This window comes from Numenius arquata, chromosome 16, assembly GCF_964106895.1.
Source record: "Numenius arquata chromosome 16, bNumArq3.hap1.1, whole genome shotgun sequence".
In the NCBI taxonomy this organism is placed as follows: Eukaryota; Metazoa; Chordata; class Aves; order Charadriiformes; family Scolopacidae; genus Numenius; species Numenius arquata.
Window position 1 is genome coordinate 11,577,012 of NC_133591.1, and position 18,678 is coordinate 11,595,689.

At 44.4% G+C, this 18,678-nt stretch overlaps 1 protein-coding gene across 2 annotated transcripts in view; it reads left to right on the forward strand.

The window, feature by feature from the left end:
- Positions 1–1,082: 1,082 nt before the first annotated feature.
- Positions 1,083–18,678, forward strand: part of PISD (phosphatidylserine decarboxylase) — a 29,554-nt gene continuing 11,958 nt past the window's right edge. Inside the window, exons 1-3 of one of the 2 annotated variants that reach the window (XM_074159289.1) lie at positions 1,083–1,158; positions 4,635–4,729; positions 10,009–10,184. Coding sequence is in view for 1 of the 2 variants with exons in the window: in XM_074159288.1 (XP_074015389.1) it covers positions 1,109–1,158; positions 4,635–4,729; positions 10,009–10,184 (321 nt within the window). In the remaining variant the exon portion in view is untranslated. The remainder of the gene's footprint in view (positions 1,159–4,634; positions 4,730–10,008; positions 10,185–18,678) is intronic. The other variant, XM_074159288.1, reaches the window with a different exon arrangement.

The following is an 18,678-nucleotide window of genomic DNA, read 5'->3' on the forward strand; positions in this document are numbered from 1 at the left end:
GTATATGTCTAAGATATTTATACAGATATTATGCTGCTCTCTGTGGTGATGTAAAAAAAGCAGAATGACATGAAGATGTTGTAGACTTCATTTAGGCCTGGTCAGGAAAACAAACAAACATTAATTACAAATGTAAAGTAACAAGGTCAGCTGAGAGGACCATGTTCTAAAGCACTAAGGATGTGGAAACACAACGACAGGACTCTGGAATTCTTTTCCTACTGATTCACCCTATGAAACTACCCCTCTTCCACTGTCAGAAAATGTTAATTAGCTACTTCTCACTAATGTGGCATCTACGCATCTATCTAGGGATGCATCTAAGAGGGTGGAAACCAAATAATCTCTCTAAAATCCTCTCTGTGCTGCTAGGATGCAGGCAAGGGACAACCAGAGTAGGATCAGATGTTACTGCACTACCCTGCCCGACATCTCACTTGCAGGAACAGCATTGTGTCTGTCCCATGTAGTGTCCCCTGCCAGTAAAATCCATGCCCTGACATCCCTGGTGCTCCCATATCTGTGGTCAACAGCAACGTTGAGAAGCAGCTGAACCCCAACTGCCTCATCCTCAGCTCCCCAAGAAGCAGTCCTCTCCTCAAACCATATCTCCCTTTGAGGAACAGCTTTGTCCTGATACTATACCTCCTTCTGTGGAGCAGCCTTGTCCCCATACCACATCACCTCAGGGACGGCCCTCTCCCCACACCACATCACCTCAGGGACGGCCCTCTCCCCACACCACATCACCTCAAGGACGACCCTCCCCTCACACATCACCTCAGGGACGGCCCTGTCCCTACCCCCCCACTCCCCTCCGCTCCCCTCCCTGAGAACAGCCCTCAACACACACTACATCCCTCTTTGGGGAACAGCCAAAGCCGTGTCCCATTCCGTATTTCCCCTGAGGAACGGCCCCGTCCCTACACACCGTATTCCCCTCAGGTAACGGCCCCCTCCACACAGCGTCCCGTCAGGCCACCTCCCCGCGCCGGCCTGGCCCTCCCTCAGCCGCGCCGGCCCCGCCCCCGCCGCCGGCCCCGCCTCCCGCCTGTCTCCCGCCCTCACGCGCGGGAGGCGGCAGAGGAGGCGGTGGCGAGGAGGGAAGATGGCGGCGGCCGTGGCGCGGGGCGGCGTGGCCGTGCTGCGGCGGAGCAGGTACGGACACGGCGGGCGGGATGGCATCGTCCTGCCCGGCGGCGGCGGGGCGGCGGCAGCTGTCGCTGGGGCTGTCGCTGTCCGGCCCCGTCAGAGCTGGGGGCGAAGCGGCAGCCGCTGTCTGACAGCCGGCACCGCGGGGGGCGTGAGGAGGAGCCGGGCGGCCCTGCCCGGCCTCCCCCGCCCCGGGGGCCGCGGCCACCCCCTCCTCTCCGGCTGATTCTCCGGCTGACGTTCCCCTGCCGGGGTGAAAATGCGGTTGTTTCTGTTGCCTCGGCCCTGTCCCCTGGGCGTGTGCGAGGAGTCTCGGCCTGCTGGAAAGAAAAATGAAGGGTTTAGGTTTGTTAAGGAAGAAAAGCGTGTGGCCTGGTGTGATTTTGGCCGGGTTTCGAGGCTGTGGGTGTCGGTGTCAGTGTTTAGCAGAAGCTGGTGGGTGTGGGTTATGTAACCCCGGGCAGTGTGGGGAGCGCCGGGCCCGGCCGGCCTGGGCGGTGGGCTTCTCGTCAGGCTCATGCTTCTCACAGCAACGAGACAGCTTTGCCAATAACGTCCCTAGGACTCAATTCTGTGTTCTTAGAACACACAAACCCCTCACTCCGCCTTCTCTCTCGACACCAGCAACCAGTGTGCTGTTAACCAGCCGGCCTCATTGCCCGGCCACAGAGTGTTGTCCCTCGTCCCACAAGGGCTGAAGTCACCGAGGGGCTGGATTTCGGATGGGATCCCAGCGGTTCCCGCTCCAGCAGCCTCCAGTCGTGGCAGAGGCAGGAGGCCAACCAGCTCCTACACACTTGTACCCATCAAGGTCAGGCTGTCGGGAGCGGGGAAGGTGAGGCTGACAGTAAACTATTTAGTCTTGGCATCTTTACCTATTTTTAGACAGGTTTCAGAGGAAGGAGGAGACTGGTTTTCCCATGTTGGAGACCAAAATCAATTTTGGTATAGAGCTTAGGGTCTGCAGTTAATTGTTGTGTCCTTCCTCTGTGGCCATCTGTCTGCTGAGGTACCAAGTCCGGGTACGTCATGCCCTGCCCTGTGACCATGAACAGCTCCTGGATGCTCTTGTCAAGCCAACACAGCTAGTTTTATTCTGCCTGTACATTTTTTAAAATTTTTTTTTTTTTTTAGGTTATTATGTATCAAGACTACTAGAAGTCTTGAGAATACTAGTGCCTTAGGCTGCAGCTAAGTTTTAATTATTATTTTTTCCCCCCGACTTTTTAGGGTTCTAAGACTTTTTTAGTAAATTTCAGCCTAGTGCTAACTGGGTTAGTTCTTTGTTTTTTGAATCCCTTAGAAGTAGCCCACAGGCTCCCAAATGGGCAAGTATTCCTTTTATCCCAGGTGTTTTAATATGTTGTAAAGCAGACCTCGTAATACCGCAAATTAGTGTAGGTCTGGTGTATGACCCAAGCGGATCAGCTGACCTTATTGTTCATGACAAAATTACATCATGTTGCTATGTCAAACATGCAGGTTCTGCAGCAGTGTGGGATGTTTTTTCGGTCTTGCTAAGGAAATAATATCCTGGGAGATGATGCAGCAGTGTGGCACATTTAGCACCTGGTTACAGGAACCTGTGTTTTGGGGAGGGACTGTCCTGTCCTGCCACATTTGAGTTAATACAGTGGTTTTAATAGAGACCATGAAGCTGAAGGGCAGAGTGAAATATTACTGACCATGTTATGGGGAATAAGTGAAAACTATAGCTATTTGTTCTTGGCTAACATTAAAACATTGTTAGCAAGTGTCTACTAGTATCATTATATGATTTCTAGACAAGAAACCTGCTATTTGTAGACTCTTCTTCTAAATAAAGAGATAATGTCTGTATGTGACTCAGAAGATATCTGAAATTAATTCTTAAAATTACTAATAATCACTTCCTGGAATTTAATCTCCCTAAATGATGCAATAGCTTGTAAGCTAATGAAGTAATTCTGTACTCAGCATGTATCTGATCAAGAGCAGATGAAAGGTCAGGGAGACAAATGAAGACATCCCAGCAATGGCACTTGCATCTCAGGAATGAGCAGGTTGCACAAAGACCTGCCAGACCTGGTTCTTCCCAAGGGATGGAGCCTGTCGGTGTGAGAACACTGCCCCTCTCCTGCCCAGTGATCCTGTCTAACAGCAGGATGTGGTGTTGCCGTGCCATCTTCAAGTACTTGTCTAAACATGCTTATTTACAGACTTTGAACAGGAACAGTTCCTGTACAGTTGGATGGATCCTTTTCAGATTTATTGGAAAAAAATCCTGGTTGAGCATTTTCCCTGCGTTGGCCAGTTACAAGTCTATTTTATGTGTTTTCAGAGTGGCAGAACCACTCACATTACAGCTTACCAGTGCAGAGAGTGGTAAGATAAATTCTAAAGAAGAGCTTCTGTGCCTGGCAGCCTTTTTACTTTTCCAGCTCTACCAGTTGGTCTAATAAATTATATTACCTCTTCATAGAATCCATAACTTTTCTATCTGCTCCTCCTCCCCACCAGCACAGTGAGGAAGGAGATACATGAACCCATTCCTAAGTGTCTCTTAAGATAGTTGCTGTTGTAGGAAGTTCCTAAATGACACACCTGTGTAGCAGCTTGGTCGAGATAGAATAATCCCAAGTGCTAAAGGATCATTACAAAATTTGCCACTACATTTGCAAGCAGAGCTTGTTTTAATCAGCATGGCTGAATTCAGCTTTGCCCAGTATAAACATTACCTTTGGATGGAAGTAAATACACGTTAGCCATGTTGTTACAGAAGATAATGATGCTCGTGCTATGTACTTTCCTCGTAACTAAAGCAATCTTGTTTTAAAGATTTTTGTTTTCCATAGCAAAATACAAGTCATTTACTGACGTCAAAGAAATTGTTTGCATGCCGTTGGATAAAATTGTTCTATGTTAAGCTGGAAGCAGATTTAGAGAGTAGTAACTCTCATCAGTCCTAGAATTACTTATTTAAAAAAAAAAAAAAAAGAAAAAATAACAAATAGATTACTAAACATGTAGGCCAGGACTGCATAAAACAAGATGAAATTAGATTATATTAGCTTGCTTTTTAAAAAAGACTCATATTGTATTCACAATCACCAACATTTTAGAGCTCCAAACAGGCCAGTTTATGATACACAATGACACTATAACTAGTTGCCTGAAAGGGGCTCTTGCCAAGATCAGCACGTACAGTACTCAGTATTGTGTCACTGTTACAATAGAATTAAGCTCAAGAGGAACATATGTCAATATTTGGTAAGAAAAATAAAAGATAAAATAGATGCAACATTAGATAAGTCCCTGAATATCCTGAATACTGCAGGAGCAGTTGGATATTCAGGGATTTTTGGGTTTTTTAGGGAAGCCATAGGCTGGAAGGGAATAGGCTCAGTGGGAATTCTATGTTACTATTGCTAGATTGAACTGCTATGTTTGCATTATTAAATATTTGTACTTAAGCAACTGTTTCTTGTTTGTTGTATTTGCAGTTTGCTGACTAGCTGTAAATTCCTTGTATGTGAGAACCTGTGTGTTAGAACTGGAGTCTTGTGGAAGCAGCCACCTTCCAGGACATTTTTCAGTGGTAAGTGATGGCTTGTATCTACCCAGTGTTTTTAAATTCAGGGTTACTTGAAGTTTGGCAAATTATAGTCACATATGGGTGAATATGAAATTCTTGAGACTAAAGCAGAAGTGGGAGTCCGGCATCAGAGACCTATTCATGTCTCATGGCATTTCCATAGATTCAAGCTCTCAAGTTAATTATGCTTTACTCCTTTTGTTTTCCAGAGAGTAAAACAAGTGTATTTACCTATTTCGTAAGATTCCCTATGAGGTATTATTTATTGTTTCTCAGGTATTTTGGAATACTTGGATAGCAAATGTAGCAATAAAAAAACCCACACCTAGAAAGAATTTCCTTTAATAAGAGGAGCATTTTAGACAAATAGCTTCCCTAGCCAAGATTGAAAGCTTTTGTGCTCTTTTGGAAATGCCATCTGTTCCTCAATGATTTCATAGGTATGAGGAGCCTTGCAGAGACGCATATCTGGACAACAGTTCAGGTGCTATAGTATCCAGAGAGGTACTGGCTAAAACTGGAAAGGTAGAGCTGATCCCAGCTGGGGCATTGTCAGTCCCCAAATCAGCCGCACTTCTACTGAGGCTTGTTAGTAGGCCCTGCAGTTGTTTATATTCTGGGGTTTTTTTTCCCATTATTTTTGTTCACTCTCACATTGCTACATACCTGTGTGCGTTTATCAGAAGGTAACCACTTGCTTTGTCATTGTGACATCTGCTGCCCCAGTGGTCTCTTTTAATGTACCTCCTTTGAGGGTATTTGCCTTTTTTTTAAGCTTCTTTGGTACTTTGACAGTCATCCTTTTCACTGGGATTATCACTTCTGAGGAACCCCTCCGTAACAGGGCATTGGGATCTGTTTCTATCATCCTTGGCAATATAAGTTTTTTGACAAGTTTGCTGTTTTACTTAATATGTTCAAACATCACAGTAGTTGGGCAGCCCTGCATCCTTTGTATGTGCCTTAGTGTACGTAAATACAATACAAATGCGCCTCGTATCACATCCATCTCGGCACACTAAGGAATCAAGTTTTCCCCCCGCGAGTGTTTTTGTACAACTTAACAACATACTGTAAACTAGGAGCTAGTCATTTAACAGTGTCACTTTCTTGGCTTTGTCAGGCCAGCTGTATGCAAAATGAGGGATTTCACGTTTCCCTGTACTCCTTAGTTCCGGCAACTGAAAAAAGTAGAATATTTGGTAAAGCAAATTTAATCAGATAGACTGTGATACTAATAACAGGCGCTAGAGGAAGAAGGACTCTGGGGAAGAGCATGTATAACAGAATCTCTTTACTTGTAGCTTTTAAACTTTTCCAAACATCTAAAGTTTTTCTATCAAATTAAAACCCATTAACCATAGGTTTATTTTTATTCACTAACTTCTGCACTTAGTTTTCTAAGGAGTCTACAGTTGAAAAATTACCTTTTTAAAGACAAGAAAATTTAGCAGAGAGTCACGTTAGGACAGTGTTTTTATATTGGAAAAAAAACCCGACACTTTAATGAACTTGCTGAGCCAATAGTCTGTGTACTTCCCACACCTCCATTGTATTCTTCTCCTTCATTTCAAACTTTGAAATTTTTTACATCACTTTAATGGTTTTGCGTGTCCTGTGGCATTTTTTAAGTGTTTTGTTGCTCTTGAGTGTTTCTAGCAGCACAGCGCAGCCAAGTGGCAGGCCAGGCACGCTTGTATCTTTCTTTTGCTGGACAATGTCATGAAGGTGACGTGGAAGAGTCTGTATGGATGTTGGCTGAGAGATCGTTCTAATAGCATAGTCACCGATAATGAGCCTGGCAGGTAAAATGGTATCCGTTGTCAACACGAAAGCCAGCGAAATAATTTTAGACGTGAAGTGAGGGAGTGAGAAGGGTGACACCGAGCTTTATGTACAATGGATAATAAGAAAGTCACAGTACATACCAGGTGGGAATTTGTTGAAAACAGTTCAACTGTATCACCTGCTTTGTAGTGCAGCTCTTATCAGCTATTCACCATGAGAAGTCTGAGGAATTCAGACTTGAGCAGTTTAACAGACCTGTAAGAAAGAAAAGGTATAAGTATCCTTTTATATTTCAATCTGTACTTGAAATTTTAATAAATCAGGAAATCAAAGTAGGTTTACATGAAATGTTTGAGACCTGATTAAACTGCTGCTTGCACTTGGAGTTACTCTAGCTGAGTAATGCTGATCTTCACGATCAAATATTATTGTTTGTTTTTAATACATATTTGTTGTAAACTTGTAGCATATGTGTTGTCCTGTGTTCGTATAACAACCGCATACAGTCTTCAGTTTTTGCCAGCTGAGATACTGATCCGATTTTCTATAACCATTTCTTTGAGTTAACTTGCCCATCCAAATCCTTTGGGTATTTCATTACTGAAATATATGCTTACACAGATTAATGGAAACAGCAGCTCTTTGTTGTCTAGAAATCAAAGTTAGTCCTTACAGAAAAAAAAAAAAAAATATAGAAAGTTGAGACACAATGCAAAATTGATCACATGAAAGACAGGGTCATTTGAAGTTAGCTTTGAGTTTCGAACAAACTAACTTTTTAGCCAGCCATTTTCTAATCCATTGATATTTCAGATTCTGATTTGGATTTAAATCTAGATTACTTGCAAATGATGTCATTTGGAAGAGGCTGTAACTATTTTTTTAGTTTTATCTCTACCCCTTAAAACGGTCTCATCTAAGTGTTTGTATCTTTTCCCAGAAGAAATTTTTAATTTGGTCAGGGTAACAAAGCAATATTTATATCATTGCATCTGATTGCACAGACTAGAGCGTGCGTTCGGGTATGCAGTTTGCTTTCTCATCCTGCATTTTTTAATGTTTGAGTGAGTGAGTCTCTTTCATCTGTTCCAGAGAAGGAAATTGTTACTTTCTTGCTGTTCTCACTTGCTGAATAAACTCAATGTTTAAGAGAAATCTGAAACAGGGTTAGCCGTACCTGTAAGGAGTTCAGATGTGGGGTTCAAAGCATCTAAAAGTATGTTATTAGTATGTGGAAAGTCTACACCTTTTTCCTCTTGTCCTGGATTTATTTTTACTGGCTCCTGTGCCAAGACATGAGCTTTCCTCACATGCTCCTGCTGCTCGCCAGAGCTGGGGTAGTGTCAGTGTCATTAGAGAACATGATGTTCAGCTGAAGCCTATAAACAGTGCCAACTGCCTGAACATGGTATTGTTGCCAGAACCAGTAATCCTTTTGTCTTGGAATTTGTAAGCTTGTTGTGTGAGTTTCGTTCATATCTGAAAGGTGTGGAATTGTATTTTGTCAGGGCAAAAAAAGATTAACGGTGACGTGTTGGGTGCCTTTGCCAGTGATCGTGATTCGGATACCGGTTACAGAAGTGCTGTTGCATTAACGCTGGAGATGGGGAAAAGTAACTCTTCGCATAATTTATCAGCAAATCAAATTGTGTTTGCTGTGGCTTGTGGAACATCAAATGGCTTGGTCTCTAGCACAGGAAGAGAAACGTTCATGTTGATGTAATCAATAGAGACTCTTGAAGTGGACACAGCCTCTCCCTGGGTACAGACCAGAAAGAGCTGTTCCTGTTGAGGGGTTTTGGCCTGGGAATTTGGTAAGCTCTGGTGAAACAGCTGAGTGGCCTTGCTAACTTAGAACCAAAGATGTGGTGGGAAGGGAGTGAAAGGCTTTAGGGCTAAAGAGTACCCTTGGTCTCTGTACAGACAGTTCTGTTGAAATAGTGATGCAAAGTTGAAAGGCTGTAGAGTCTTTGTAAACTCTAAATAAATAAAAATCTGTCTTTATAAAGCTTTCTTCAGCTGTTCTAAATGATCCCTGTCCTTTATTGACAATTGTTCTTTAGGGTAGAGTGTTTTCTAGAATCTCAACTGTAACTGTAGTTGCTGCCTTGTTTGTGGCTGGGTTTTTTCCTCCAGATAATAGGATTTTAATTTTTTTTTTTTTTTTTAGTGAGAATAAAGCTGTTTTCATATTATGATGTCTTTTAGGACATAATTCAAGCAGTGTTTTAAATCACGTATGTAGGAAAGAAATGACCAAAGATACTATTTTGGTAAAAGAAAATGTGAGCAAGAATTACTTTTATTGGGCATCTTTTTGCAGCATGGGGGGTGAAGCACAGCTGGATGCTTCTGATCTACTCTACTACTTAGAACTAAAGCTTCCCAGAGTGCTAAGCAATTACGCTCTTTGTCTCTATGCACGCCTAGAAACAGATTTGGTGTTTACTGAATTCTTTTGGTTGTTAATGCATCCTTTCATAGTCAAACCCTAAGCCTGACATTGATGGAACAAGATATAGTCCATTGTTTTTTTTGATTCCGGCTCATCCCCGTTAATGATTGTTGTGGAAATGACACCAATCAGTATCCGAGAATTAATTCCTTTGGGCATTTTCTCTGTGATAGTGACTAATGCTCATTGCTGAGAACCTTCCGACTGACTGTAATACAGGTAGAAGCAGCACAGTCTTAACACTTACTTAGCCCGTTAAACCTGAACATATTTGTTTTCTCTGAAGATTTTGCAAGGGAAATACTTCCCACCGCTGTGATTGCCCTGTGCGGCTGCCCTGTTGCTTAGTGTATCTCACAGAGGACATGCAAGGCTTGTGTTATGTGGGAGGAGCTTGGTAGTTCTCAGTAAGAAATTAAGAAATAGACGTAATACTAGAGGTCTCTTTATGTGTGTGTGTGTGGTGAGGTGTACTACAGCAGAAATGAGTCTATTATCCTGTTTACCAAACCTACACTGAAGCAGGTCATCATTTCCTTCCCTTTTCCAGTTAGCTGTGCAATTTGGGGATTCCCTTAACTATAATGAAAGCTTTAATGACTGAGAAGCATGAAGCTCCACAGTACTACTGATTGTTCCCAACAACTGATTATTCAGTATAGTAACAACTTAGAAGGTCTCATAGTTGGAAAAGTAGAAACCCAGAGACAAAGTCATGAGAAACCCAGCCACGTGGTGCTTTCAGGCAGCTCGTTTTATATATTTCTATATGGTGCTTTCAGGCACCTCATTTTATGTATCTTTGGGGGGAAGAATGTTTGGGGCGGGGGGTTTGACCAGTTAGCGTTTGTCAGCTGCGTTTCAGTAACTTGGTAAGCTGCTGTAACTGGAGTACTTAGGAGCATCTATACATACCTTCTGTGTCATAGATTTCTGATCACGTTTTCATCACCGAAGCTGACACCCCTCACTGCACATCGTAGCTTTTTCTTTACTGTGTAGTTGTTCTCTTTCCTGAAGACTTTATTTTCTGTTACAGACAGGAAGAAGCTTCATACTGCTCCGGTAGGGCAAGTCTTCCGCCTGCGCCCCTTCCACGTTCTGGTAGCTACAGGTGGGGGATATGCAGGATACAAAAAATATGAGGATTACAAATTGGAACAGCTGGAGAAGAGGGGCATAGAGGTGCCTGTGAAGCTTGCAAGCGAGTGGGAGGTAAGAAACTTGGGACAATTTTACTTCTGCTAGGTTTGATGCAAAGCTCCTTTGCTTTCATTCAAACAGGGGAATGATTAATTTGTCCTCTACTGCCGTTGCATTTTTGACAAATTGTGGAACTAAAGTTTATGTCACTTAAGTAATTATCATTTTGACTGAAGTCAATGTAATGATACATTAGGAACTGCTGGCGTCTACTCCATCTTTTGTATGGCTGACACTTTATTTTTTTTAAATACTCGTCAAATCAGAGTAGAAGAGATAGTTAATCAAGTGATTGTATTATGTATTCTGAATAAAAAGATACTTGGTAGGCACTGAATCATTCAGATGGAAGTCATGTAGTCCAACCTCCCGCTTAAAGCAGGGCCAACACTGAATTCAGACCAAGTTACTCAGGGCTTTGTCCACTTGGGTATTAAAAATGTCGAAGGGCAGAGATACCACAGGGTCTCTGAGCAGCCTGTTCTGATGCTTAATTATGTAGTAAAAAATTTTATCCACATAACACTTATCCATATATCCAGTTAGAACCTTCTCTGTTTCAGTTTATGGCTGTTGTTTCTCCAGCTCCTTCAGTAAAGAGCCTGGTTCCATCTTCTCAGTAACCTCCTCTTGGATGTTGGAGGGCTGTTGTTAGGTCACTTCCTAAGTCATCTTCAGGTTAAACAAGCCCAATGCCTTTGGCCCATCCTCACAGGCCATGTGCTGCAAACCCTTTGACCGTGCTGCCGGCCCCTCAATGGGCACGCTGAAGTCGATAAAACAACTTTCTTGATCCTAAGAAAACTAGACGCAGTATTCCAGATGTGGTCTAACATACACAGAGTAAAAGGGAATGACCTTCCCTTGGCTTCAGCTCCTCTGTGCCGTTGGCCTTCACCATTGCCAAGGCACAATAAAGACTCATCTTCAACCTTCTGTCCACCTGCACTCCTGAGAGAGCAGAAGCCACACATCTGCAGTACCTGACCGAGCTGTGGCTCCACGTAGTGGAAGGCACTTTCTCATTTTCCCCACCTTGCATTGCAAGGTAGCAAATAAACCACATTATGCAATTTACAGAATTAAATACAGAAATCAAAATAGGCAAGACTAAAATTACGTATCATAAAATTCAGAAAACATTCAGTGCTGAGGTTCTTTTGTCCTAGTAGTTCTAGCTCTGGGTACAGCTTGTGCAGTAGTTGTAGTGTTTGTCTTCTCGCTCGCTGCTCAATCTGTGCTACTTTTGGCACTTCACCTGTTTCCTCTATGCCTTCATGCTTTAATGCCTTACAAGGAAGCCGAGATGGAATTAATACATAGTTAATAAAGATCTACCTGTTTTCATTTGGAACATACCTATTTCCCTAGGTAACACCTAGGTCTGTAATGGCTCTTGCTGATCCTGAGGGATTTCTGCCTTTTCTTTCTGGATTCCGAGGAGTTTAGAAATTATTGTGGAATTGCAGAATGTATATCAGATTCGTAGGTCAAATATCCATTGCGGCATTGTAGTAAGAAATATTTCATCAGTTCCTGTAACTGCTATATCTCCTTTGAAATATTAAGCATATTGTACAACTCCTTGTTAGACAATTTTAAGTATGTGTGGTATTTTTGCAAACAGCCAGGTGAGTGCCGGCTTCTGTGCTGTTTCTGAAGGCAAGGAGTTAAAAGTTGTAGGACTGTGTAGGAGATGCTTCAGTATGACCTTTAGCATCCCCTCTTTGCATTCCTGAGCACACTGCCAGTTTGTGAGTGGTTTGGCCACATGCCTGTGGCGGACTAGGCTGGAATCCCTAAATTATTTTCACTAGTGACCCAAATCAGATATGATCCAGACAGTCCAGATGCTAACAGCTCAGGCTATGATAGCTCCTGAGGAATTGGGCTGTAAATATGTCTTCTGTATATTCTTTTCCTGCTGAGGCTTATTTCAAACAGGTTTTATGTTCTGATTAAAAAAGGACTGGTAAGTGTCCATGGAGTACTTAAAAAGACAATGTCCTATCAGTTCTGATGCTTGAAAACAAATGGTTTTTGTTATTGTTCATGCTTTTAGGTATGAAATTGGGTAATTCACTCATTAAATTCGCTTTCTTTCATTATACTGATATGCTGGTTTGTTGTTATTTGGTGAAGCTGCGAGTATTGCTTTTGATGGAACAGCTCTAAAGGATTTTTTTACAGTGGGAACCACGCAAAGAATTCCAAACAGATAATCAGGGCTCCAGATGCAGCAGAAACTTGTGGGAGACACTAACAAAGTTTCCTAGTCCTTCCCAATATGCTGAAGTTCTGCTGAATGCTTCTGTGGGAGGGAAAGGAAGCTTGACAGTTATCAGGAAAAAGAGAAACTGTGTTCAGACGTGGCGAGAAATATGCCAAACAATGAAGGATTCAAGAAAAATAAGAGCTTCTTTGTTCCCTTTTATTGAAAAGTGGAGTGTCTTTTTTGCTGACCGATCATTTTCCATTATTCTGGTTTTTTGCATCCCTGGAAGCGCACTTAGGAGTGTGGATGTCGTCTTGTTTTTAGAGCAGAGTAAGTCTTTGCATAGGCAAAAAGTGACCAAATGCCATTGAATGGGCTTTGAAGGTGTCATATAGAACAAGAAACTGCTGCACGTGCCCTCGCTGCCGCGGCTGCTGCCGTGAAGCTGATTCCACAGCAACCTCCTGTTCTCGCGAGAGCGTGCACCACCTTCCACCTGCCAGCTCGGTGTGGAAGGCAGATTCCCCTGCTTCTGAGCAGAGCAGAGAGATACCAAGTAGGTCGTCGTCGTCGTCATCATCATCATCGTGTTGTGCAAGCAGGGAATCTCTCCCTGTTGCAGAGGTACATACTGGTATCGTTATAGAAGTGTGCATAGTTTTTGATTGAGTTGAAGAGAGTACGGTCCTACATGGTGTTGCTCTGCTCAAGCTTCTTGAAAGAATGGGGGGCGGGGAGGGCGGGAAATGAATCTGGTTTCGGTGAAGTGTTTCCACATGGAAAGACCAAACTGTTTTTTCTTTAAGTAGACCTTTTCTTCCTCTAATTTTCTTAGAGACATTATGTAGCTAATAGCTTGAGCTGATTAACGCCTTAGTGTGTCTCCTACAGTGAATACCAGTGAGGATCAGCTTTCATTTAATTAGATGAGGTAAAGCAGAGGGCTTGGAGGGAGACAGGTAGATATTTATCAGGTGGATGGAAGCTTATTGTTTCAAATCCTTGCTGTCACAGAACATTTCCTGGCTGGGATCTGCATGCATGGCATGCCATTCACATGCTAACTAGAGGCATTTTCCCTCTCCTCACCTGGGTGCTGGGCAGCGTTGATACAGGATTGAAGAATTTACTCAGGGAAACCTTGGCCAAGGAGTGAGTTTGGATGAAGAGAATGACCAGATGAGCAAGCTTTTCTGTGGAGAGAGGAACTTCTTGTAGCTGTCCTTTCCTTCCATAGTTTGTTCTTCTTCGTGTAAGCACAAAGCAGTGTTTGCAGGAGTGATGTGCACCAGGAAGAGCACTGTGAAGCTTTAAGGGAAGTGAGCTGTGGCGGTGTCTGATAATACAGATGACAGATTAATACACAGCTCTGTCCTGTTCAAACCTCGGCTTATTGTCATGGGCCACAGTTCTTAAAAACAGCTTAATACAGTGGGGAAGTGCTTGAATGTAGGTTTAGGATCCTGATTCTCAGAGGTAAGAACATCACCGTCTCTCCTATGATACAAAAAACTGCTTGTATTTGTGTAACAGAGGGTACTGGATGCTGCTCTGGCAGTACAATACAGAAGGTGCTTTTCTTGGCCCAGAGGAGACAGACATTTAGTGTTATGGTAAGAGGTGTGTGTCAAGTTCAGGGAAGAGCCAATAACGGAAAAAATCTGATTATTTTTTTTTAAATTCTGCTTTGGAAGAATGAAACAATCTCCAGTTGGTTGGTCTGTCTCTTGTTCTTCATTCTTGCTCCCGTGTTCTGATGTTTGGAGTTTTATTTGAGCAAATCTGCAGTTACAAAAAAATTTCTTGTAGAGTGGCCCGATGCCCGTGACAAAGATGGTCAGATAACGTTAAAAGGGGGGACATTTCAACAACATCAAAATGTGTGAAGGGTGTGACAACGTAAATGTTTTTACGTTACTTAGGGTGTCCTGGGAAACTGATCCGAGTGAAACCATTTTTTTTTAATCTGACCAGTGAGATGGCTTTTTGACTGTCTCAGCCTGTTCCGTCTCGCACAGCCTCCCGAGCACCTTGCTGGGATTACGGAGCAGTTTATCTGTGTGGCTCAGGAGTGCTTTGTGAGGCTGCAGTGCGATTTCTTGCTTTGGCTGAAAACACCGATGTCAGATCGTGTCCTCAAACCAGGATGGTTACACAGCAGGACACCGCCAAGGAACGCCTGGCCTCCGGGGATGATGATGAGCGGCACCCACACTCTCGCCTCGTTCCCTGGCACGGTCCGGCGTCCCTGGTGTCGTGCCCGGCGGCTCCTTGGGAAGCCGAGTGGTGATGCGGGGATGTCCCTGTTTCCCGGTGCCCGGGTGCCCCCCTGGGCAGAGCCCGTCCCCGAGCTCCAGAGCCCGCCGGGGCCCCCCGCCGCCGCCGGGTTCCGCTCCCCTCCGCTTTCTCTTCCTTTTCGTTTCTCCGGCCCTGGCTCCTCCTCCGAAGGGGGCCGGGGCCCTGCGGGGAGGCAGCCGCTTCGGAGCGCCAGTGGCTGGGAGGGGAGGCGGGGGAGGGCCCCGCGCCGCTTCCTTAAGGCGAGGACCGGCCCGGCCGGCAGCGAGCGGCAGCGCCTGCGGGAACGGCGGGGTCACCTGCCCGGGCAGGGAGGTAGGTGCCGGGGAAGGGATTCGGGTGGAGCCCGCCATCCCTGTCCCTTGGGCGGCCCGGCCGGAGCCCCCCCGCTCTGGCCCGGGCACGGCGGCGCGGAGCCCCGCGGGGGTCCGGGAGAGCGGCGGCCGGTGCTTTGGGGAGAGGGGGGGGTGTATTTGCGATCCGCTGCTTTGTTGACGTGTCTGAAAACCGCTTTAAAAGGGCGGGCGAGCATCGCGTCTGGGCGAGGGAGAGCGAAAAGCCGGGGAAGGAGGAGAACAACGCGCTGGGGCGGCATCAGGTAAGGGCTCCTGGGCTTGCAGGGCAGATGTGCCGGGTCTGATAACCAAGGGGTGATTAACCGTCGGTCTCTGGCTTGCTGGAAGTTCCAGGAAGGCTGTTCCAAAGGCTCGACTCTCTTCATGAGTAATCTCCTAGGAGATTTAAACAAAATCAGCCTCTTGGACCGGCGTTATCAGGGTTCAGAGTCCCGTGGCTGGCTTCCCCCGCCGTCCCCACCCGCGGGGAGGGCAGGAGGGTCCGGACCGGCTCCGGCCGGCTCCTGCCTGGTCGGGAAGATGCGACGCCGTTTGTGCTTTCAGTAGAGGTCCCTTCAGAGCAGAGAGTTTGCTTTACAGGTATTTTAAGCCAAAATACGGGTTTGGGTTTGTTTGGGTTGTTTTTTGGTTTTTGGGGTTTTTTTGTAAACACACAATGGAAAATATTACTACAAAATAATACAGTCTATTTAAGGCACCATCAATTTTCATGTCACTTTGCAAAAGTAAATAAAACTTTTTTCCCTTGCTTCACAGAAGAGATATTTGAGTCTATGTAACAGGCTTTTTGCACAGAATTCAGCTTTAAGTTTAAAAAACCACCCAACCTTTTATGGCTAGCTCTTTTTTTTTTTTTTTTTCCTTTTTCTCTATTTACAGAATGCAAATAAAACAGCAATGTAAAGTTAGGGGGAAACGATCAAAGTTTTTAAATTGAACGAAGCAAAAACATATAGAAAGCATTCTTCATAGCAAAAGTAAAGAATTTTAGAAATCGAGGCTGGGTAAAGCAGAGCTTGGTAGGATTCATTCGCCAGCACCAGTAAATCTGCGGAAAGCGGTACAATTGGCCAACTCTTCCCCGGCCGAGCTGGAAGTGAAGGCGCTACTCAAAAATCACGTGGCCCTGGCAGAGGCTAACCCCGCACTGGGGTTTCCGCAGCATGAGAGCAGTAGTGTTGTGCTCTCCAAGTTCAGGAGCTCCTGCCTGGGTGTGGAGCATCCAGTGTTTCTCTTGCTGGGCTGGCTCCGGAGAAGATTGGGTGGGAGCAGGGATTACGTGTCTGAAATTAAACAGATGCTGCTGGGAAAGGAATGAGACCTTTAATAACGGTCACTGAGTACCTCTCCCCTGATTGCAAGACCTTATTTTTGCTGGCACTTAGAGAGAATACAGCATTTGGATGCGTACGGTGCATTTTTTAAACAGTAGCTCTGTTACCCAATGTAGAATGTGTGACCAGAGGGCTTTGAGCGTTTGACTGGCGCATTCCAAGCCTAATGATTCATGCTTACGATTTAAAACTGAGACTGCAGGTTTGAAGTTCCGTTGCCCATTAGTCTTTCTTGCAAATGCCTTGCTTTATTGTTTTTTAAAACTCAAGGGAAGGGCTTGAGGTAGTAATGAAGAGACAAGTAACTAAATGGGGTCACTGGATTTGATGCTTATTTGAGCTGACAGAGCAGAATAGTATTGCATAGCTGGCAGATTAGCAGTTCTCTATTAGATAATAATTCTCTAGGGATTTATACCTGCTGCTAACTGCTGCTTTTATTTACCTAACATGGATTCTGGGGGAGCTCAGGCAGGCAGCCTGGTACTGATGTCCAACCTCCTACAAACGGACAATCATAAGATACCTAAGCTAATAACACAGGCTTTGTGGAACTGACTGCATCCCAGGAAGTCCGGCTATTGAGATGCCATTATGAGAGAGCCTCTCTTGATAACTGATCACCAGTTCTTGATCCTTTCCCCATAGGAAGTAGGTAAATTCATGGTGGATTTTTCATTTCAGCCTTCTTACACTGTAGGAACCCGTACATTGCTTCTGGGGCAGCCGCAGCAGGGATGGCACCTTGCCATATAAGTCAGCTTTTAAGCAGGACGCAGGTATTCACTTCTTGGTGAATGTAATGAGGTCAGTAGAACAGAACGTAAGAGAAACGTACGTTGTTTTACTCATCTGAACTCAGTTTTTTTGAAGAAGTGGAGGAAAAATAAACTTTACCACCAGTATCTCTCCCGCCTAGGAGAGGAACCTCTCTTGCACCACACTTACTTTGTTTTGAACTGAAGGGTGGTGGTTCCCACTGCGTTGGGCTGTAGAACGTTTCAATGGCCATTCATTTTTAGGGAGCAGGTGAGCTGTTTAACTCGTTCCCTGCTTTCACAGAATCAGGCTTGTTCAATCTAGAATATAGTAATTTCTTAAAAATGTTTTGGGGGACAAGAACGAATTTCTACTGAAAGAGCCTGTGGGTTTATCTCCCTTACCCTTAAGGGAAGAGCCCTGAAGAAAATGCAGATAAGGCTTCTGTTTGCTCTGTTTGTCTTTCTGCAAAGTCACGCAGAGGTGAAGGTCCTCGGAGGAGATGAGGGCAGGGAGCAGGATCCCAGCCTGGCCCAGAGGAGCTGGAGCTGGGCACGGCTGGGCGCTGGGAGCCACCTGCACGAAGGGAAGGGCTGGGGGCTCAGGCGTCACCAGCCCCAGACCAACTCTCTCTCTCCCCAGTTTTGTGAAGACGTGTTCAATGGGAAAATGATGAAGTGCCTTTTGAAATAATGTTGTCAATTTAGCTTGTTTCTATTTAAAAGCTAGTATTTACTGGTGGTGATTTTTAATATTCTTGAGGGCAAATCAAGAGAACCTGCTCCCTGTGCTCCTCGCTGCTTTCCTGTGAATTTTGATGGGATTTTGGGTAACTGCTTTCATCAGCCTATACAGATGGCTTCATTTTTGTTGTGTAGGAGTCTCTTGTGCCAGCCAGAGAAAGACTGAATGATATTTTAAATACAAAAACAAAAAAAAGTTGGCACAGGGCTCAGGGAGGAAGGAGTATGTTTTGAGTGCTTTCAGTTGATCTTAAATTTTCTTTCAATTAACTGTTTTTTTTTTTTTTTTAATATGTAATTGTTAAAATTCAGCTTAAACAACAAAAAGCACACAGATCTGGGAACTTCCTGAGATATAGAATACCGTATAGCAGTTTTCTTCCTGAAAAAATACTGTAATGCGGGGACTCCAGAGGTGCTTTTAGGGTATGGCTGCAATATTTGGAGTTGAAAGCCAATCAAAACACCTGATTCTTGCTAGGACATTTTCCTTTCAAGGCCTGAGTTGGGATTCCATTAGCTAGTTAATTCTAGCTTTTCCTGCTGGCCCTCCCACTTCTCCTGCTTTATCCCTAATACAATACAACCCTTTCCCTCCCATCGGAGCACAGTGCTCTTTTTTTTATCCTCTCTATTAGGCAAACTGCTTTCATGGTGTTTAGAGAGCTTTGGAAACAAGGACATTTTCTGTTGAAGTCTGGGTTTAAAAAACAATAATTTTAAAATATAAGTGAAATGGGTAGCCACTAGAGAGTCAGCCCCTAAACTGTTCTGGGTATTTGTTTAATCTTGAGGTGAGATGTT